This window comes from Scleropages formosus, chromosome 12 (genome assembly GCF_900964775.1).
Source record: "Scleropages formosus chromosome 12, fSclFor1.1, whole genome shotgun sequence".
NCBI lineage: Eukaryota > Metazoa > Chordata > Actinopteri > Osteoglossiformes > Osteoglossidae > Scleropages > Scleropages formosus.
In genome coordinates this window covers 9,692,446-9,716,188 of record NC_041817.1, presented here as the reverse complement: position 1 = coordinate 9,716,188, position 23,743 = coordinate 9,692,446, and the positions used below count along the sequence as shown (strand labels likewise).

At 41.3% G+C, this 23,743-nt stretch overlaps 1 protein-coding gene across 1 annotated transcript; it reads right to left on the bottom strand.

Annotated features, from left to right (window-relative positions):
* Positions 1-252: 252 nt before the first annotated feature.
* On the bottom strand, positions 253-23,489 carry htr7c (5-hydroxytryptamine (serotonin) receptor 7c). The gene is made up of 2 exons (XM_018744041.1): positions 22,733-23,489; positions 253-1,224 (listed from the first exon to the last, which is right to left on the bottom strand). Exons 1-2 carry the CDS (start codon positions 23,200-23,202, stop codon positions 483-485), a joined length of 1,212 nt encoding a protein of 403 aa, XP_018599557.1. The 5' UTR covers positions 23,203-23,489; the 3' UTR covers positions 253-482.
* Positions 23,490-23,743: the final 254 nt, after the last annotated feature.

The following is a 23,743-nucleotide window of genomic DNA, read 5'->3' as shown; positions in this document are numbered from 1 at the left end:
TGGTTAAATCTAAATTTTCTGTATTGGACACCACATAAATATATGTATACATGTACATGTGGTATATATTCACTTAATATTCATATTATCAAATGGTTTGAAATTAATGTCATACGGTTAGAAAAAGGAAAACCTGGTTTTAATCCTCTGCCTTGATTTAATAGTTGTGACTGAAAATGCTAAATGCAGCTGTCATTCCTCCCGTAATAAGCATACTTTAGAGGAATATCCTGCAGCACAAGTGAGGCCTGAGGTCACACGGCGCTGTTGTGAATGTCCAAGTACCACAAACTGCTTCACTCAGTTCTTCGCTGTGCCCATAAGAAGGTGTCTGGACCAATGTGCAGCAAATACAAATGTTTACAGAAATGTACCACCTAAAGGAATCGCACTCCTCCAGCTCTTGTATCACCTTTGCGCTGAAGATCAATCTTTATAGGCGCTTGTGTGGCAAAGCAGTCTCCTATTCCAACACTGAGCTGCTACACCCGCAGGGCCTCATGAACTCCAACTGCAGAGAGGCGGCGGTTGATGTTGCGGTAGCGGCACCGAAGGAGGTCCTTGTAGGTGGATCGTAGGTCTCTGTTAAAGAAGGCGTAGATGAAGGGATTCATTAAGGAGTTGGCATATCCAAGCCAGAGAAGGGTCCTCTCCAGCCAGATGGGCACACAGCTACACTCCACCCCGCAGACAAAGGGGCGTGCGGTGGTGAGGACAAAGAAAGGCAGCCAACAAATGGAGAAGACACCAACAATCACCCCAAGCGTCGTGGCCGCCTTCTGCTCCCGCTTGAAGATGGAGATGTTGCGGCGCTCATGGGTCAACAGACGAGATAAGGCAGCACATTCCTCGGCCACCCCGGGGGGCTTCAAGCAGTGCATCTTCACGGTCTCATTGGCCGCCACTTCCTGGCGCTCCTGGCGCAGTGATAAGTCTGTGAAACGGTGCTTGGCGCCACTTTTGCGAGCAGCACGAAAGATCTTGTAGTACATGATGAGCATGACAACCATGGGGATGTAGAAGGCCACAGCGGTGGAGTAGATGGTGTAGCTGAAGTCCTGGCTGATCAAGCACACCCCAGCCGTATTGACATTCTTGGCCCAACCGCAGAAGGGTGGCAAGGTGATGGAGGCAGAGACTAACCACACACCAAGAATCATCTTGGCCATCAGTTGCCCATTCTGACGGGCTGGGTAGGTCAGGGGTCTTGTGATGCCGAGATATCTGAGAAATATCAGCAAAAGAGAATCATGTCAAGAATATGTCCAACAACATTAGTTAAGCAAGTCCAGCGAAAGTTCTTGCCACGCAGAAAATGTATAGAGGGAAATCTCTACGAAAAACGTGTCTCTGCTCCATAGTTTTTAACAAAGAAACAGAGCAAATACATCAAAATCCACTCAAATTACTAGCACTATTTTATTGTCAATTTTCTTACAGGTGAGTCATAAAGATAAAAGTGACAATCTTCAAGCTTGGCATCCTGAAAGCTCTTTAGAGTGCTTAGTTCCCTAGTAACAGATACCCTTTCAACACATCATGGGGTCCAGTGTAAGGCAGGTACAGATGTCATGGTAATGAAGTAGTTTTACCATAACTGACCTAATTAGATACTTTATTGGCTTCAGAATTCGAGTATAGAACTGTCGAATAAAAAAACTGCCTGGTTTATTTGAATATATATTTGTGGTGAAAAATCAAGATTGGTCAGTCAGATGATTCCTGAAAACTGAAAGTGTGGTAGGCATACCTTAAAGTCTACATAGCAGAATAGTGGGACATGTTTTACCTTTCTAAGTGATGGCATTACAGTATTATCTATATGGTTTAAATCTGGCAGTTTACTTCCTGGAAACGATCAAAATTTTCTTGATTTATTGAGTCAAGTGCTTGTTCCTTGTGACTGAAAAGTATGATTACTACATAGTCTCACTGAAACTGAAGTAGCTGTTGCTATTAATTTAAAATTTCTCAGTGACAAATCAATGAGTAACATTTCCAGTTTCAGCTTTTGGTGTGTTGTACCATGTTCATATTTATGCAAGAGGCAGTTATACCTCCAGAAATTGTTTCTTTACCTCCAAACTTGTGATCACAAAGTAATATAAATGATTGCAACAAATCTCCAAATTTCAGTAAAATTCCTTCCTTCCACAATGACAAATTCACTTAAAGACTCACATGATTTTACAATTCTCCCCATTTTTTATTTATGCAGCTTATGATGAATGAACTGTATGCTTCTTATACTACACTTCTGAAAGTGTTTTAGCATTATATTTTAAGGTGTGTCCTGCTAAAAACAAAATACAAAAGCATGAAATAGATGTGGTGTACTTATTATTCGTTCTCAAACCCTGACCAACCCTTTCTCAAGAAAATGTTAAAAATAAAGACGTGTCTATGTGTTAAGTGGTGTTTTTTTCCCTCCGTGGCGCACAAAACCCTATGCTATTATCATCACTGTCAGTCATCTGCCACAGCTATTTCTCTGAACTAGCACTGCTGTCTTGTGTTCCTGCTGATCTTTTTTCCCTCACTCAAGAGAACAGTATTTGCAGAGTGTCAGAAGGTCCTACGAAAGCAGACAACTTAGTGACATTCTGGAGACAAAGGTTACTTTTGGTAAGTTTCAGAACAGCAATGGCTACTACCACCAAAATGGCACAATAGAGGGATACAAAACAAATAAAGGCTGCTTGTTAAAGTTAATAAACTACTTCCGTACTGTGAATGTGGGGATGACACTTGTGTACAAGGGAAAGTGTTCATGTGATTTATGAGAATATTGTAACAACCCGTGTTACTGGTATTTAAGTGGGAAGATGTTTTGTGTAAATAGTTGCATTGTGGGTAACTTGTAAATAATGTGTGTAACCACTAGGGGCACTTTTTGGGGAAATTATGGGGTGACTGTGTCTACCAGTGCTAAGTAGGCTGGGAAGGTTGGCTGTAGGCGCAGGTCCTGAAGGAAATGGGGTCCTTGGACCAAGAGCATTATTTCTTTGGTGCTGGTGTTTAAATAAATCATTTATAATAAAGACCACCACTGTGTTTTTCTTTACCCTGTCTGAACCTGCAATGTTGTGTGCCATGATATTATTTTTTTTTAGACATTCAGCATTCTGCTCCACTAACCAGGAAAATTTGCATGAGATAATTGGCATGTAGATATGAGGAAAATTCAAGCCAAAACTGAAAACCTAAATGCAGTTTAAAGAACATCGGTTTAAGACCATCGGCTTTCCAACTAACCCAACAAAAACTCAGGTTACAGAATCATCTTAAAGGACCAGAATGACAAAGTGCCTTGAAAACATGTAAAGAGGCAGAGCTTCATTGCTTTCCTGCTGCCTTAAAAACAAATGTCTCCCCGAGCAGAGACATGGAGTAATAAGGGACAATGTTCCACTCACAAAAGATAAGCTTAATCCTGCTGTTTAGGCATGCACAAGCTTCAGATTGGAGATTGGAGAAAAAAAATAAAAAAACACCTGGGGTGTTATATCAGCAACTGGAGTTGGACCACTGCTGTGACACAGGAAACGGTCTCAGTTGCACTTTCTAAGCTCCATTATGCTATTCTAAGATCGATGTGGAAAGAGAGCCTGCTTCTCCTATGTCTCTAAATATTCCCCTCGCAAAGTTCCTTAACGTGCTCCTCTTCAGACTAATTTCAAAGTGTGAACATTTCTGCTTCCCTGCCAACCCAGTCAAAGCGAACCGCCTGCGAGAGGAGTGGATTTAATGAGGCTGGGCCTCGGTTTATCAGGCACGCTGACGTGATGCGATCTGTCTGGATGGACAGGTTGCCATCTTCCCAGATTTCCACCCACTACCTGCAGTAAAATGTCTACAATATATGACAAGGCTGGGATTTCTGAAGGCCTTGTCATTCGATTGGAAATGTGTCCCACTGACAGGTATGTAGGTGTATAACATTACGTGCCATGCATGGAGATATGTAAGTAACCCGCGGACCTGCTGGGTTAACAATGATATGAGACCGAATGATAATCTTGCTCAGGTGTCTCTGTGCCGCATTTCCTGCTTGCAGGTAATCTGATGTTCCTGGGTGCTGACATGATTTTGTGACTTTGTCCAGATGGTGATCACACCCGCAGGCAGAGCTGACGGTCCCGGGTAGGACGCTCGTCTATATGCTACATGTTCTTCAGTGAAGGTTCAAAAAATAACAACACTGAATGACAGGTGGGGAGAAGCTCCAGTACGTGAATGAATGCACAGCTACTGTAATCGTATTGCCTTCCTCTGGATGGTTCCATTATGGTAATAAATCACATAGTTAGTAACAATAAAACAGTACATAAGTCATGCAGTCAGCAATGACCTGTTTTCAGCAGCAAACATTTGGAGATCTGACCTGCAAAAGGAAGGGAGTTTGAACACCACAGTGACTTCCAATCCATTGTCAACTCAAAATCCCTTCAAATACACGTGTGGCCTATCAAGTTCCCAGTTGTTGGCTTGCTGCTTGGCTGTTTTATGACTCTTCTCAGTATGTATGTACATACAGGCCAAACTGCGCGTTATTACAACTTTTAACAGCTGTGGCGTGTGTACACAGCCAGACAACTAGAGTTTATGTGTCATGGGAGCGGATGGCTCAACCAAGCCTTGAATATGAATTCCCCATTGAATGTTGGCGATCTCAACTGTGTAGGACAGGTGACACCCGAAGCGAAGCACTTTGGCTATGAGATGCTGGTCCAGATCCAGAATGGACAAACATTGCTTATCACTTTTATTACACCCTCATGAAACAACATGGGCCATCAGAGCACAGAAAAGGGTAGCTTTGCTACTTCCTTCTTTCAATTTCTACCCCACCGCTTGTCCTCAAAATCGAAATGCTGTCAGGAGAACTAGAAAAACAGCACATGAAGGTATGATCAAGGTCCACAAAGAAAGATACTGACATAGTTGATTCCCATATTTTAAAACAACATCTTACAGCAATCACAATTTACAAAAGGTGGGAAAGGACAATGGGAAATTGATGTAGGGCTTTAGGGAAAATCCACCAGCTAACCTTTACTTCCTGCTCCATGCATCATTTAACAGAAGTTAATGAAAAGTGCTGGGTTCTGCTTTGTTGAGCACTGCATGTGAAGTTAATACATCTATCACTCTTTTCTCCCACTCCTTTTATGCAAACATTATTGCAACACAAATGGCCTTTAATTACTGCCTTACGATACAGTACCATTGTTTCTGCCAAAGGAAAATTACATGGATTCTGTCCCGCTATTTCATTCGTTATGCATCGTTCATTCAGTGATCGGTCAAAAAGAAAGAGCCCTCTTGCTTTTCCCTTTCAGAATGACATCTATTTGACTTGGCATTAAGGGTCAAATCTAATTTGCATTATTGATTTTATGGATTTTTTTTGAAAAATGAGCTCCTTACATAACACTGCAATCACACATGGTAAAATGTGGTTGACTGAATTAGTATGCAACTGGTTAAAGACAAACGTGAATTATTCATTCAGTTGACCATACTGTGCAGCAGGAAGGAAAGTGGTTAAAACCAGGAATTCAAAAGGTGCAGGTTGAACTCTCTCTCCTGTTGTAGTACCATTAAGTAAGATGTTTACAATGAATCGCTTAAGTAAAAATTTGGATTTGGAGCAATGACGGGAGAACACACTTCGAACTTACAGAGAGATGTTTTAATTTTTCAAGATGGATGGATTTCGTTGGGAAAGCCTTCTTCAGCGCTGGCTATTTTAATGTTTTTTTCTTCCTAGTAAAAATTACTCATCAGTGAAATTAGGTAAATTACTGTAAGGACCTTAACACCGTAGAACAATGTAATGCATAAATTGTACCTTTGCTGAGATGTATGTCGCTATGGACAAAAGCGTCTGCTAAATGAATAAATGTAAATGTAAATGTAAATGTAGAACAATCTGGACTTGATAAATGAATAAATATTAGTATGGACAATATAATTTGCATTCACTGTATGGCTTTTAATGGGGGCGTGGTGGGTTTGGCCTGTGCCTGCTCTCTGCTGGGTCTGGGGTTCAAGCCCTGCTTGGGGTGCCTTGCAACGGACTGGCGTCCCATCCTAGGTGTGTCCCCTCCCCCTTCAGCCTTGCACCGTGTGTTGCCGGGTTAGGCTTCGGCTTGCTGCGACCCCGCTTGGGACAAGCGGTTATAGACATTGTTTGTGTGTGGGGAAAGGGGGCTTTTACATCGTAATATTATGCTGACACACTCTCTGTAAGGTAATAAGAGGAGCTGGCAGTGTCTCCAGATGTACTCATAATGCCAGAGCAGGAACTTGGTATTTAAGTTGCGAAGTTGACGTATTCTTCTTGAGATACGTTCGTGTGCAGAGCACACATCCATCGTTCTGTCCTCTACTCACCTCTCTAATGCAACTTCAGCAAACAAAAACTGATGAAAAATTTAAATTACACTCACGAGCATTTCAAGCAGCTCTTTGTACAAAATGTACTTACACTTTGACCTGCCGTTACCCTGTGGATTACTTAAAAGTGTATTGCCTAAGACGAACATTTTCCGCTTTTTATTATCAGCCCCAAGAACTATTATTACTGCTATTTCATCAGCTGTTGTTATACTACCCATAGGGTGACGGTAGCTTCTTCACAACTGTTTTTACATGACACTTGTTCTCCAGAAGATACTGGCCTACACTCTAAATAAACTCAGTCGCCAACTGAGGCTTTCCAGGGCTTATCAATTTCAACAGATCATAAGGAAAAAAATCCATTCAGTCTTTAATTTTTCTTAAACTCCCCAAGAACAAATGGTAGTATGTGAAAAAAAGTGCTGGGTTGTATTTACATTAAAGATAAAATCCACATTTCTCCCACTGCCCATCTGGATCGTGTGGGAGGGCGAAGGCAGGCGTCAGAAAAAGCTTGTATGGGTATGAGGAGTTGTATTACACTTAGCCTACATCAGCCTTCAGTGTGGACTGGCGTGGGTCAGCATCTCAGGCAGCTTGCAATGAGTAACCTCCTAGTGAGTAACATCTAGAGCAAGCCAGGTGTTGGAAGTTTGATATTTACGTCAGAGCCGCGCTGTCTGCGATGTATGGTTTTCACATTGTCAGGACGCTCAGCTACACTCCTGCCTCATCATTAATGCCTACGAAAAAAATCACGTCTCTTACATATTGTCTGTGTTCCGAGGCATGATGGTGCTTGGGTGTTGGGTAAATGTCCTTTCATTTCCAACACCCAGCAGGACTGCTAATGGTGATTGCTCCTAATATGAACCTAACCCTCCAAGTTAGGTTCATATTTGGAGCAATCTTCTTACTTGGAATTCGCCCTTGAAGAAAAGGTTGCTTTTTCGAATATATTACATTTACAGCATGAGGTTGTGAGGTGAGTCCAAAAGGATTCCTGTAACTCCTTCTTTCTAGAGGAAGCTTCCTTTTCAGGTTCTGAGAAAGGTGTCATCTGTCATCCTTGCAAGATTATCATTACACTACAGTGTTTTTTTTCGCAGTTAAATAGAAACCTATGCTCACTGTGACGTGGGCTGCTTGACATGACCGCTTTTGTCTTCTGCTGTAGCTCTTAGGTTACGATGGAGATGTTTACACTAAACACAGGTAGCGATGTCATGAACCACAGAGGGCTCACAGAGTGAAGCTGGATCAGGTCGCGTAAGTTAAAAAAGCTTTTGCAGTCTTTAAGTAGGCACTGCAATCACATGACTACCAACGTTTGGAGCCATATAATTTCTGCACCACTATTTCACTTGTACTTTTCAGAAACCCAAGGTTCCTAACTTTGAAGAAATGAATGAGTTTCAAAGTACCTTCGGCAAATGGTGTGAGTCACCTGCGATTTACCTATTGAATTGAGTCTTTAGTTTTTTTATTCGTTTTTTTTATTAGTTTTTCATTTTTTGTAAATCTTTTGCTAAAAATGGCAACAGCTTCATAGAAGGACGGTGAGTAATGATGTTAAAAGTCCAGAGACTCCTTCAGTGACGGCTGCGGTAAAACTACCGACTCTTTACCAATGCAATTGTGGAAACTCTGAGTAAACATCATCAGCTGCTCTGTTTACACACCGAAGTTGAAACACTACTTAATTTAGATGCATGGAGAAAACTTATTTTGTTCTATTTATCTACTGACATTTGCATGTCCAAAAGTGTTTTGGCATTTGCAGCTCAGACAGAACTACGCTGAACCTTATCAACACAGATATGCTAATGAAAAATAACTTAATGCAACCTTAAAAATAAACGTAAAACTACTGCTCCCTCACCATGGAAGTGCACAGTTTTTTCTTTTTCTATTTTTTTTAATGAAGGAAGAAACCAGCCAAGCCTTTCTTCCTCTGTAATTCATAAATTTCTTTCCCATTACCTTTCCCTTTTTTTAGGAAAAAAAAAAAAAAATCCATTCTTCAAATATCAATGATGTCTGCATTTTCCACTAAAAATGCGAAGGCCCACAGAAATGAACTAAATGAAAAAATGACATAAATGCAAGAAGCTCAAAGAACCACATAATTAATCTTTTTTTTTGATGTACATTTCAAACTCGCCACATTCACAAAATTAATTGATTGTAAACCTAAGCAATTTATAGGCAATAACAGCACCATATCTTGGGGCAAACATGATGTCTTTCAATTTTACAAATACCCAATTATTTGTTGGAACCATTGAATTGGCTTACCTCGCAACACTTCTTTTTTCTGACCTAAATGGTTACAAGAATATTTTTCAAAGTCTGGAAACAAAATAATCTGAATTCAAGCTGCATTTATAAAAAATGGAGTTACCTGCATTTAGATAAGCCTGTAACAAAAAGTAAGTAAAAAAATTACAGGTACCTGAAATTCCAGATCATAATTATCAGTCTGAAAATTTAGAAAAATAATTCATAGCTAGTGAATAGCATAACTGTAATGCTGGATGTTCCATCCTGAGGACATTTTACACTCAAAGATTCTTTTTCTTTTTGGCTAAGGATTGCTTGCATTAGTATTACTGCAGGAAAATAAATGCAACTGCAATTAAATGGAACACTGCTGGGAGGCACTAAGGAGTTTCCATCTAACAAAACTGCAACTAGTAAAGTAACAGAAATTTCAGTATCAAAACTAGTATGACATAGTTTGCCAGAAATGCATATAAAGTTATAGGTCTGAGACGATAGTTTGTGAGACTTTTACTTCTGTGCAACATACAGGCAGCTATTTTTACCACAGGGCTAATATGTGGTCACCAAATATAATCTGAAATGAAATATTGGTTGTGAAAATCCAAATAATTCAGCAGGGCCAGAGCTTATCTGGGTTCTGCAGGTTAAGGTAAACAATTGCAGAAGTTACTCCAGGCTGATCTAAACATTTTAATGTAAAATTCGATTTCAGAGACTTTCCCCATTTCTGTTTATGTGTTGCACCTGTAAACAATTCCAAAAATAGGCTACTATATATATTCAGCCAAGACCCAACGCTTAGCTGGACAAAAACTGTCAAGTTTCAGATTCCAAAAAGTGTCACTTTAGAGATTTTAGTAGATTTGAAATGGACCATTACTACTGGTAATTTTATATTTACTTATTGTCATATAATTAAAAATACATGTAATATGTACATGGTGGTGCAGTGGGTTGGACCGGGTCCTGCTCTCCGGTGGGTCTGGGGTTCGAGTCCCGCTTGGGGTGCCTTGCGGCAGACTGGCATCCTGTCCTTGGTATGTCCCCTCCCCCTCCAGCCTTACGTCCTCAGTTGCCAGGTTAGGCTCCGGTTCCCCACGACCCCGTATGGGACAAGCGGTTCAGAAAATGTGTGTGTGTAATATGTACCTGTTGCACTAATAATAGATTTTGTTTAATATTTTGCCTTCCTGCCTTTACTGTGCTGATGTTCTATTTAGTTAATATTAGGTCATATCACCTGGATTCATGAGTGTATGTGCATGGGATCTTAATTAAAATCTTCTAAAACCCGCAGGGGCACAGTGATGGTGCAGTGGTGGTGTGGTGGGTTGAACTGTGTCCTGCTTTCCGGTGGGTCTGGGATTCAAGTCCTGCTTGGGGTGCCTTGCAACAGACTGGTGTCCTGTCTTAGGAGTGTCCCATCCACCTCCAGCCTTATGCCCTGTGTTGCTGGGTTAGGGTCAGGCTCCCTGAAGCCCCACATAGGACAAGCAGTTCAGTGTGTGTGTGTGTGTGTGTGTGTGTGTGTGTGTGTGTGTGTGTGTGTGTGTGTGTGTGTGTGTAAGTAACCTGCAGGATGGTGGTTCATGGCCCCAGACTGGCCATCAGTCCTGTAAAGCTCTGCTTAGCAATCAGATGTTTGGTTACAGGCCTTTCACTCCTAGATTACAGATGTTAATTTTGCAGCTGTGGCTTTACTAGAGAGAAGGAGTCATTCTTGAGCTCCTGATGAGCTGGAGCTGATCCTTCACCATACCCTTTCAAGCAAAACCACATGAAATGCACAGATGAGCGCTGACACCAAGCCCAATAATCTGTGTTGGTAATTGTGACACTAATACCGCTCATATTGTTATTACCTTTGGGAGTTGCTGTGTTTCTGTGCCACTTACACAGCAGCCCTCCGCACGTGTGGATTGCTGGAATGTGACCTTCAATTAGCCCGTGACACCTTGCAAAAATTAGCGAATGACTGCTTACAGGCGGCAGAAATACGCTGAAACTGCTGAAATCGTTTACACATTTGGTTTAACTGAAAGACAACGAGCAGGCGGCAGTAAATGAGAAAATGGTTCATCCTGCATTTACATGTTATTACAGGCGGCTGTCAATTATACAGTATACACACACATTATAATATATACAGATTTTATAGACAGCTTACAACGCATTGGGTGAACTAAATTGAAAAAACTGTAAATGCATGGATCCAGTTTCAAATGCATGCCCTGCAACAGTAAGAGTGCCAAGGGTGAGATATCCGGGCTCCTCTCAGCCGTCTCCCTCCTGCGTACAGTGACACCTACAGTGAGCTGAGCTGGGTACCTACAGGGCTGTGGGTGGAATCAGATAAAAAAACTGCTCTCCTCCAAGGGTGTTGCATCACCCAACAAAGCCTGCAGACCACAGAGACAGACGAAGCGGGTGGCTCGCAGCCTGTACGTCGGAGGAGGTGTGTGTTCAGGAGCTGTGTTCATCCCTGTCCAGCTGGTGTGGGTGTTGCACTTCAATAGGGAGACACAAGATTTGGTGAATATGGTGAAGAGATGCACAACGCTAAAAACTAGCCAAAGTTATGCTAAATACTATAGCTTTACAAAACTGACTGATATGCAGTGCATATAGCAAGTATTTGGACCCCTTCAGTGTTTTTTCTGTTGCTGCCTTGCACTAAAATTGTTTAAATTCATTTTTCCTCTCATCAGTCTACACCAAATACCCGATACTGGCAAAATAAAAACAGGTTTTTAGAAATTTTTGCTAATTTTTTACAAATAAAAAAAATTTAAATAGCGGGGGGGCGTGGTGGCACAGCGGGTTCAGCCAGTGCCCACCGTGTGGCTGGCCTGGGGTTCAAGTCCTGCTTGGGGTGCCTTGCAATGGACTGGCGTCCCGTCCAGGGTGTGTCCCCTCCCCCTTCGGCCTTGCGCCCTGTGTTGGGGTCCAGTTCACCGCGACCCCGTTCAGGACAAGCGGTTGGTGACAATGGATGGATGGAAAATTGAAATATCACATTGACATAAGTATTCAGACCCTTTGCTCTGAAACTTGAAATTTATCTGTGCTGCACACCATTTCTATTGAACATTTTTTAAATGTTTCTACACCTTGTTTGTAGTTCAGTGTGGACTCGACATGATTTGGAAAGGCACACACCTGTCTACGTAAGGTCACACATATGACAATGTGCATCAGAACAAAAGCCAAGCCAACGATTTTAGCATAAGGCCACAACAATAAGTGAAAGAAGAAGTGAATATTTTCTGAATGCACCATACATATAAAAACGAAACAAAACTTTTGCACTATGGTCTAAAGAATCTTCCATTTTACATCACAACATTATATTAAGAAACAGCTAAGGAGACTATTCACCTGTAGGTGCACACAAGGGACGTGCATCAAAGGTGTCAATTCCTTCAATATGTAAGTTTTTTGTCAACTTACGAAAATGATATTAAGGGTAGATTTTACTTTAGCCAGGAAAGGTCATCCGAGCTTTAACAAAACCCAATAATTTACTGGATTTGGCCAAGTATAATCCCAAAACAAAACTTCATCTGAGACCGATGGTGAAAGGACAACTCCGCTCTACAAGCTCGAGGCACATCCAGTTACTCATGTATTCACTTATTTACTTATTTACTTTCTCTTGCATTGTATATAACATACCTGTACAAACATATAATGTCTAGTGTCTATTTTGTATATTGTGTACTTTATATATTTTTAAAATCTTTTTTTAGCCCACTCTACTTTTATTACTGTGTTTTATCACTGTCATTCTGTCTGTGCTGTGGAAGTTTCTGTCACCAAGACGAATTCCTTGTATGTGTAAACATACTTGGCAATAAAGCTCATTCATTCATTCATTCATTCATTCATGATCATCACTGTCAGTCTGTGAAACCACAGCGGTGGCTCGATTTTCACCCGTTTTACCAGAATCGTCTTTGTCTCAAAAAAAACACTCGCAGCACAATTCCTTGGGTTTTGTGACTCAACTAGGACTGTGAAATGTACCATTATGGAGAAAGAACATATGTAACTGTCTTCTTGTGCATTTTATGAAATAAAAAACAGTGCAAATTGAATCACTTTAATAGAGTTAAACGTCAAGGTTAATTTGGTTAATTGCATGAGTAACTGGATGTGCCTCGAGGTCTCTTCATAGCGGCCTGCCTGCAGTCAGCTGGAACTCATTGTTTGGACACTTATACAATTACACAGATATTTAGCAGGAAGTGCGTTTCCTTTACAATGTACCTGTTTTACGGTACATCCTACTAAACCTGTGCACCTCACAGGTTATTCCCTTTCACGATCTATAATATGCCTCTCCTGGGATTTATTTTACATGTGGGCCTCTGTTCTCTGCTATACCTGCAGAATAAATTACCTGTGAAGATCCTAGTGTAAAGTAAGTACTGGGAGAGATAAATGCAAACAGACATCACAGTCCTTACAGGTGTAAAATAAATACTGGGAGAGGTGAATGTGCTCAACTGTCACAGTCATAACTAGCACAAGATAAATATTGGGAGAGGTAAATGTGTCCAGCTGCCAGTGTTGTTTACATAAAATAAATAGCAGAAGAATTATATATTGCACATTCTTTTCTTCCACTGTAACTTGCGTAAATGCTGGCATAATTATAGGAACTGTGTTGCCTCGCTGTTTATGCAAAATACTTGGAAAGGTACATGGGCTCTGCTCTTCTGGGGTTACTGCAATGCTTTTTATCGTTACCACCTAACACAGCCCATTATTTGTGTAAATCAAGCGATAATGTTAAAGTTACTATATTTTGAAATATATATATATTTTTTTTTTCCATTCTGCATTACTCTAGAGCTCTCATGTGTTTTCCCTAATGAACTCCATTTACCTTTTCATTTGTGCTCGGCTATAAAATAATGCAGATACTGAACACATTATGGCACTGATCCTGTTTCATAACACTCTACTAGTACGTGGCATACAGCTATAATAAGTGGACGTATGAACGGCAGGCAAAATTGCTTGACAGTTAAAGACAAAAATGAAAATGAATGAACATACATTGTTACAGTGTGGGATAATTTACTTAATTCTTTAGCGTATTCTGAAATAATAAAAGCCTAATTTGTTTTAAACAAATCGTGCACTCACCTGCGTGGCTCATTTAAAATAAATTCTGGAAGAGGTATATGGAATCAGCTGTCTCAGTCAGCTCCCAGCAATTCAGTTTACAGTAAAAGAGGGGAAAATTTTTTTTTTTTCAGGACAGTGGGTTTGCTAAAGATGGCAAATGAAGTGAATCACACTCTGAATATTAAACAGGAAGATATCTGCTTTTTCTGCTTTGACTCTTCTCAAGACTAGGAGTTGAAAAAACACCCCTAATGCCTCTTTGTACTTCCTGTTCTGATTCCTGTTCTGAATTTATCTTTCTCACAACATTGCTTGACTTCATAAGCAGGGCGCCTTTCTAACAGTTCCATCTACAGAAAGAAGACGCTGAATGTGCTTTTAGGCAGCCCACCGAAGTCCATGGAGGGAGGCTGGGGAAAAGGAAGCTTAGCAGTAATTCCCCAGATAGGTCCTCGGGATGTCTTCAATCTCCCCGGAGTCAACAATTTGCAAGGTTGTCAAAGCTGCAAACCTTGCATGTTTTTACTTAAAGAAAATGGTAGGGCTCTTCTCTTGTTGAGTCCCAGGAGAACAAACCGAGACACCTCTTGACCTGAGTATCACTAAAGCCGCAGGTAGAGAGCAGATTCTTGGGCCAGCACTCAAGTTGAGCATCGCCATCACTCCTTCTGTATTGTAATGGGCTAAGCACCCCTTTCATGGGCTCCACTGAGTTTGGCAAAATTTCCAGAGTGTAATAATTCATTATTGGAAGGTGTACATGAAAACAATTTTGGTGAAACACACTATTCCTAAGAGGAAACAACTGCACCTCAGGGTCTCTCTTTCTGTCACTATAATCTTTGGCTACGTCTATGTGGCTCCACTTTGGTTTGCCAGTTGTTTTTTTTGCTTGTATTTTCCACAAATACCACATGTGAAAAGCCCCGAGGGCGAAGATGGAAACAGAATCTGCTCTGATAAATAAAGCTTTTAACGATATAAATAAATCATAGTTTTATTCATATGACCACTTTATCTAGTTTGGAAAACTATTCTTCAAATGGTACATATGGTACATTTAGAATGGATTGCACACGTTTGCTCTGGAAAAGGAGATCCCGCGTGTAAATATAGCAGAGGATTTACAATTTGATGTGTTTCTGCTGAAGAGTTAGATAAGTTGTTGAGTCACTGCTTTCATTTGACATGGTGGGACCATCTCTGGGCATGATCACATTCAGCCACACTCTCCTTACCAGCATGACGTGAGAGAAATGGGCTTGGTGTCATGCTTGACCTTGTGGAATTCCAGCAATATTCCTGGAAAGCCTGCAATCCAAGATAGTCCATTTTGAAGGAGGCACAACTTGCATCCTTGTGAGGTCGTTCACTCATGTTTGCTCCATAGCAGGGGTATATGGCAGTCATAGGCCTATCAACTTCCAGCCACTGATCTGTTGCATGTATGCTGACGGTCTTGGCTATGGGATGAAAAGAGCAGAACTTCTACAAAGATAGATGCAATTAAGTCCTCTAGTGTAAGGTGGACTTTTATCATTTTATTCAATGATTCCTAAAACCTTCTTCTTTCCAGATAGAAGGTGTGTGGGTGGGAAAGTCTATCTGATGTCTAAAATGAAAATATTGATACAACTTTCAGTTACAAACCATTGCAATCCTCATGCTGCAGTCCGGAAATTTTAACACAGAAGAGGAATGATTCTATAAAGAGAAATTCTTTCTCTTTTCCATAACTTCTGAATTATTCAGTTCTCCGTTTTAAAATATTTAGAATGTGACGAAGTACACTCTCATAGAATGGCAAGCTTTCACAGGGCAGCGGGAACCATCTAGCCTTAAAATGTAAGAGGATGAAATGAGGTACTTTGCAGGAGGAAAACACACAGGTCTACATGAATCATGTCAGAGAAATACTGTAATCCAAACGGATCAAGTCAGTTGCAAAATAAAGACAGTGTAGTGGAAGCTTCCGGGATAGCGTTCAAATGAGCCGTTTTAAATGACTTAATTACATTTCAGGTGTAACAGTGTGCGGTTGAACTTTTAACCCAAGGAGAGTCCATAACCTCTGCGTGTAAAGTGTACACCCTGCCTGCTCAGCCGTATTTGATTCCCACACCGGACGAGGCCAAAGCTCCCACTGTGTTGGGGGATGGGGCCCTGTCACTTGGTGAGAAATGCTAAGTAGAGAGAGTCGAGCATCCAGTGGAGTCGGGCGGTTGACACTCAAAAGCTTTTATCCGTAGTGGCTGTGCTACAGGGTCCCCCACTGAGTCTCGAGCTCAGAGCTTGCAGAGAGCAACAGGACTCAGTGGTACTGGTTCGATGGGCTACCACAGGGCTCTCGATGCTGCCCTGCAGCATGTGTGTTGGGGCAAGGCCAAACCATGCATACCCTGTCTGCTAGGGTTTACTGTAAAACACCACCAAAACCAAACGTCCATTTCCAGGTTTTACTGAATTTTTCAAATCGTCCACCTTTTGATCTTCACTTTTCCCCTGAAAGTGAAATGACGGGTTTTCTCTCTTGTTTTGCTTTAAAATCATTTTGAAGACAGTCTTCGACTGATGCTTGATGTGCACAGTTTTCAGGCAAGATGACTGCAGTTATGCATTTCACCCTTTAACCACTATGGTAATTTTACCACTAGAGGCAGATTCCTTACAAGCTTCTTTGGCTGCAGCTGAAGACCAAATTCATGTGGATTTTATGATTTTCTTTCAATAATGAGTTGCTGTTATCCTTAGTATTGACTGGAAGAAAACGCAGTGTAGTACAAATTAATTCCAACGATGCCGACAAAGGGTAATGAAGTGATTTATCAGGAATTCTTGACAACAGAAAATGAATCTATTGACTTTATACTAGGCTTTTATCTCATCAGGCAAGCTACATACATTTAAAATTACTGATGATTACACAACATTTCCCAAAGTAGTTAATATATGAATCTGGAAGAACAGAACTGGAGTCTGTTCACAAATACCATTCAAAGATCAACTTGCTAGTGAAATGGCTTAACTCAACAGTGGAGGCACATGGAATATGTATATTGTAGGAAGGTACTGGTGGAGTATGAATCAACATTAATCTCAACAGAAATTTTTCCATCTTAACATATTTTGGATGTAGACTCAATTTAAAGTGGATTTTTTGTTTGTTATTTAAACTTTTTTTATTTCTATAACCTCACTATTCTGCATTCTTCAACCCGTTCATAAAATTAAACAGCCAGAATCAGGGCTATTGGAAGAGAATCACACCACTGCAGCTTACAAAAAGCTTACTGAGACAGCTAAGAAACAAAATAACACCAGTATGTAATTAGTTTGCAAGTATTGTATAGAGGAAAAAAATTAATTACCTCCTGTTTTTTATGTCTAAAACTGGTCACATTGTTTAACATGTTACACATTTGGGTATTTACTGTAAAATACCAGTTTAAGAACCTTCCTCAAGAGCAGACAGAGTCATCTTCTGGGATTTCTGATGCTCTTGTTAACTGGCCTAAAGTCTTAAACTACTCCTCTACAAGGTAGAATCTTATAATTCATAATGGTGTAATATACACACACACACACACATTTTCTGAACCACTTGTCCCATACGGGGTCGCGGGGAACCGGAGCCTACCCGGTAACACAGGGCGTAAGGCCGGAGGGGGAGGGGACACACCCAGGACGGGACGCCAGTCCATCGCAAGGCACACCAAGCGGGACTCGAACCCCAGACCCACCGGAGAGCAGGACCCCGTCCAACCCACTGCGCCACCGCTGTTGTAATGTATTGTTTTAAAAATTAAATAATTTGATTTTCAACACCAGTGCATTTCAGATGGATTGGTTTGTGACTCTAAATTGTCCATAGTGTATAACTGTTTAAGTGACTGCATGTGTGTATGTGTGCGTATCTACCCCGGGATGGACTGGCATTCCATTCAGTGTGTACTTTTTCTGTGATCCAAACTTGGACAAGCAGATACTGATAGCAAGTAAGTGAATGAGCTAATTATACCATATCTGTATTCAGTATTTCTGTATTTACATCTCATATATAAATGTCTTTTACAACATATGTAAATGTTTCCACCTAAAATGACGGTCAAATGGTTGCTTTGAATTAACTGTCGTGCATTTCTTTAAAAGGATGTTAGGTCATCGATTGGTGTTCAGTGTAATAAAGTGGTAAACAATGTAATAAACTAGTACAGTGTATCATCCAAGCAGATGATAATCTGATCACTGCAGCGGTTCATCTTCATTCTGACCACTGAGGTTCAACACTGATTGATCACTTGAATTTACTTTATGTAATCTTATTAGAACATCTGTGAGAACAGAGTCTGACTCATTTCACAACCAGCATTATTAATTTTTATTTTGATAACAATAGTAATGAGCCACGGCTGCCAGGATGTAGATTTTTTTTCTGCCACCCACAAACTAAGATTTCCAGAAATAAAACACACATTGAAGAATAATTTCGGCAAATGTGTAGTGTGTGTTGAAAAGAGATATCAAGTTTAAAGCAAATTTGAAACAAAGGGAGATTGAATGAATAGCAGAAAAAATTACTTTCTACCCTGATTTTTGTCATAAAGCCAAGACATTAAGGCTCTTGGTGTAGACTTTCCAGAATAGTTTGTTTTACTGTATTGTGGATTTCTTTAGAGACCTAGTCTGAACTGGATATACATCTTAATTTGTGGCTGCTTGTCACAGATCAGCTAAGATTATCAGGGTCTGAATGCAATGAATGGTTGACCTGAAGAGGAAAAGGGTCTTTGGCTCAGACATTGCAATTAATCTATATGATGTATTAAGTCAAAAGAGATAAAAAGACATTCTCATTATGGATTCATATTATTCACTTATTTAGCTTCTGAATGAGATAGCAAACAGTAAAAACAATTTTTGCCTTTTAAAGTTCATAAGTTTACTTGCACAGATTCTTTTCAGGTGACTGTATCTAAGGTATTTTGACAAGAGGTTAACTTGGCTTCGGTTAATGTAAAAATAAGTACTTTAACACTGAACCAAGCAGCTGTAAATTTAAACTGGCTCATGTAGCTCTGCAAACTGCTTTGAAGGATGCTGAAATTGTATGAGACATATGTCCTAGAATTTAAACTATAGACAGCTGAAGAACTACAATTAAACTTTGCATCGACTCCTATGAATAATGTACATGTGTGCAACAGCAGGGCCTCATATACTCTGTATAAATGCACAATATTAATATCAGGCTTTTCTTTTATACAAACGGACCAAAAATTTTAACTATTAAAAAAATCACAATTTAAATAGCAAGTAATTTTACTAAAAAAAACAAAGTACAATGTCTCAGGTTATGGCTGAAGTCAGTCTATGTATAGAATCCAGGAACATGACCCCAAAACAGGTGACATAGACAAACCCACACTGAAATCCAGCGCATAATTGCCAATAGATTTTACTTCTAAAATTTATCATAAAATCTATTTCTTTCTTTCTGTAATCTTCTTACTATAATACAAAACATTGAAGATTTTCTGTGGGTTTAAATGTGAACTGAGGAATTTTGATGTTCTTAAATACGGTACAATGCAAAATAGAAAATACATGAACAGAACAGATTAAGCATGTGCACAATTTATTTTTTCATAAATATAAAAAGGCCACGTTTTAATACTGCTGGGGATAGGATGTATTAGATCAGTTGATGGGTCAAGTTAGACATCTTCATTGTTTATTAAACATAGAATTTCCCTACCCCTGATCATTCGTTTTGAATCTTGAAACCTTATGATTAATAAACTGATTACCAAAAAGGAAGTAGGATGTTCCTACTATCAATTATGACCTCACTTGAAAACTTTATATGTATTGTCATCAAACTTTGACTACTTTGAGCTGGTGAGTGGAGCGGCATGGTGGCACAGACAGTAGTGCTGCTGTCTCACAGTGCCTAGGTAGTGTGAGAGGATGTTGGTTTGATCCAAGCTCAGTCTGTGTGGAGTTTGTGTGTTCTCCCTTGTCTGTGTGGGTTTCCTCTGGGTGCTCTGGTTTCCTCCCACAGTCCGAAGACATGCTGTTCAGGTTCCCCCATAGTGTGTGAGAGAGATAGTGTAAGTTCTACTGATGTATGGATGAGTGACCCAGTATAAGCAGTGTATCTAGCAGTGTAAGTCACCTTGGTGAATAAGGTATGAGCTGATAACACTACATAGTTTGTTGGAAGCCACTTCAGAGAAAAGCATCTGCTAGATGAATAAATGTAAATGTGGAGCCATGACAAGGCGTAGGAATGACCTTAATGGAAAACTCCTTTCTGGACAGCCTCATACCAGATCAGGGTAATGAAGGTTAACCAGCTGCTGGTGAATGAAACTACAGTCAAGTGTGAAGATTCAAGGCCATTGGTTGAAAAAAGAGAGATGTCAGGGGCTAGTGCTCATCTGACATAATAGGTGTGTAATGACCAATTCCATATGTGCCTTTAGAGGAAATCATGTGTGCAGTAGAAAAACAGAAGTAGAACAGGTGCAAAAATTAAGTGAACCCCCTGTTGCATTGGTTACACCAAGTAGGTATGGAGATTTGGGTTTGTTAATAATAACTACTCATTTATTTAAAAATTTTGTCTTCGGATTTAGATTTTATGTTTATTTTAGTGTTTTATACAAGAATAATGACTATCCCTATAAGCTTTACATACTTTGAAGCAGCACTGTATGTTTTCCTTTTGTATTTTTCCTTTTAAATGTACTTTTAAGGGGCTTTGTTTTTATTGGATTTTGTTTTGGCAAACCTGCTGTCCATGACCTCTGTCCTGAATGTGTAGCCAGCTCAACCCTGAAATCACTACGCTGTGTTAATGTCATTTTGAAAACATCTGTAAAACCAAAGATAAATTGATATAATCCGACGAACACATTCAAAGTTTTCCTTCTCGGTTACTTGTATAATGGAAATTCATAGTATTTCATAGCATGGCAGTAAGGACATCAGTGTGCCATTGCAAAATAATGTGTTCTTTCAAAGAAAGTCAAAATTGATTCACTGCTTTTTTCTATTGCTACATTTTCCCTCAGCAAGTGGTGTATTTGTTTGAGAAAAAAAACATGTGGCAATGGCTATGGTTGCTCCCCAGACAAAAGATATATTGCAGTAGACATAAAACTTCATGTGAAAATGATCATCCACCAGTCTAAGTGTATAGTGTCGCTTTCTTGAGTCAATATAACACCGCAAAGGTATTTAATCTGCCTCTGTAAGACTGAAATTCAAAAAGGCTCACGAGGAATGAGAGGGTTTTATAAAGTTGCAATATATAGTGGAGAGGCACTTTTCCTTCAGGAATAAAGCAGTAACTTTACAAGCAGCTGTTCTGGCTGTTTACACCACAGTACATCAGGTGCACTGTCATATTCCACATCCGTTCATTCTTCAACTCTTTAATGGGGCACAGCCAGGTGAAGGTTGAAACATTTGGTGTGGTTTCTAAGCACCTCTCAGTTTGGGTCAGAGAGAAATCTCTTTTTTTTTCTCGTATGAAACATCCCAGCACTAGTTTTGACGTAGCCGCGTGCCGATCAAGATCAAAAAGAGAGCGAAGTTTATTCGCACGTGACGTGTTTGTGCTGAAACTGGGTTGTTTCCACTTTCTCTCACTGAAGCGCCATAAAATCTTTCTTTAAGCCTACTACAAGGTATAAATCGCTAGTATTAATAATATCACCACAGGTTTGCGGCTGTTGAAGAAATCGTGCAGAAGCAGCTGCGTTTTTCAGTCACAGATGCCTGGCGGAACCGGAAGTGTCGTCACACTACAGTCGTGATTAATTTAAAAGGAGACAATAAAAGTCAATTATGATGGAGAGCAGTTAACGGCCCCGCCCCGTATCTACTGTACCGCCACGCTTCGTACCCGGAAGTGCAACCGGCTGTAAAAGCACAGGAGTAAAGACAGCGCAGAAGCTCATCGTGTAGTTCAACTTTAGTAGTAGATCACTAACTTATTTGAGTAATGAAAAGCGGCAGAAAACCGCTAGAAATCGCGCGTAGGAAAGCAGTGTTTGTGCTTGCAACTGGTGCGTAGTAATGAATCATCGACATTATCAATCATGCTGCAATGAGTTATTTACTTTTAAAAACAGTATTTGCAGTAATACTACTAGAAAGCGTTTGTGTGTGTGTGTGTGTGTGTGTGTGTGCGAGCGCGCGCCCCCGCCCGCGCTTCAGTGCGCGGTGTTCAGCGACTATACAGTTTTTTTGCGCTCTTTCATTGACAGTTTTTTTTTCCCCAGCCGTCATTGTTCACGACCTTTTTTCCTGTTGGTTCTCAAAATAAAACACATGGGCGTTATTTCCGCTATTTTCGCTTGTTTTTTTTTTTTCCCTCTTCTCTCAGCTTCCCTTTAGCAAGAAGAACTGAGTCACGAGTTCAGAACGAACACAACTAAATTTTCATTTATTTATTTAGCAGATGCTTTTCTCCAAAGCGACTCCCAATGAACTCTATGTAGTGTTACCAGCGCCCACACACCTTATTCACTAAGGTGACTTACACTGCTAAATACACTACTTACACTGGGTCACTCATCCATACATCAGTGGAACACACTCTCTCTCTGTCACTCACACACTATCAGTCAGCTGACATCTATTATATTCGGAATACGACCTTGATCGAGAGGAGGACGGGATTCGAACAGGGAGCCTTCAAATTACAAAGTGACGGCTCTAGCCACTGCGCCCCCTGCTGCTCAGAGTAAATCCGTGTTTAAAGCACCACTATGTTCCCGGAGGAGTACGCAAGCGACCTGCTGAGGGAAAGTCGCGGAGTGTGAGGTGGGAGAAACTTCCAGGCTGTGTCCCTGAAAGAGGATGCCACGAGCGCCGCAGGTAACGACTAACTCACCTGTCCACGCTGATCACGCACAGGGTCATGATGGAGGCCGTGCAGCACATCACGTCCATCCCGATGAAGATGTTGCAGAAGACCTCGCCGAAGAGCCACTTGCCCCCGGTGAGGTCGGTCACGATCACGAAGGGCATGACCACGAGCGCGACCGACAGGTCCGCCACGGCCAGGGACACGAGCAGGTAGTTGGAGGGCTGCCTCAGTTTCTTCACCACGCACACGGCGATCACCACGAGCGTGTTGCCCATCACGGTCACCGCCGTGATGACCGCCAGCATCACCCCGATGATCATCTTCTCGGCCGTGCCGAAGTCGAGCAGTTGCTCCCCGCAGGATTCATTCCACGCGGGCGCGGGGCCCTTCGTGGGGAGCGCACGGGACCCATCGAGCGCACTGCCGTTGCCCACTCCCGACAGGTGCCCCGTGCCCCGAGTGAAAGTGCACTCCGCGTCCGAGCTGTTGAACATCACGGCGGTGGGATGCGGGTGCTGACGCCGGGGACACCTCGCCGACTGCGCGCTCCCGCGAGGCGCATACTGGAGAGGAGCTGCGTGGGAAAAGGATGCGTGCGGGTCCGGTCCGCGGGAAAAAGGCACTCCGTGCGCACTGTCGACGTCGAACAAGACGTCGGAAACAAGTGCGGCAACCCACGGAAACTTCACCCGTGTTTACAGTCGCGTGAAGTTCCACGTGAAGCGCAAGAAGTGGAAAAACTAAACATTTTCTTTATTACCCTCCAGCCTCACCGCTACAAAAACACTCCGATTGCAGCAGAAGCCCATCCTGCGATCCAGGACCGTTATGTCAGATAGGTGCTCCGGCGTGGATTGCAGCGCGACGCCCGAGACAGCGACACGGACACGCGCGTCGGCGCGCTCCTGCGTTATAAGAAACCCTTCGCGTCCCTTGGCAGGAAAAAAAAAAAAAAAAAAGAGGCGTGACGCGATTCATAAGCACTTTGTTCACTTCATTGCGGGGGGTTTCAGTTAATGGAATAATGTGTAGATC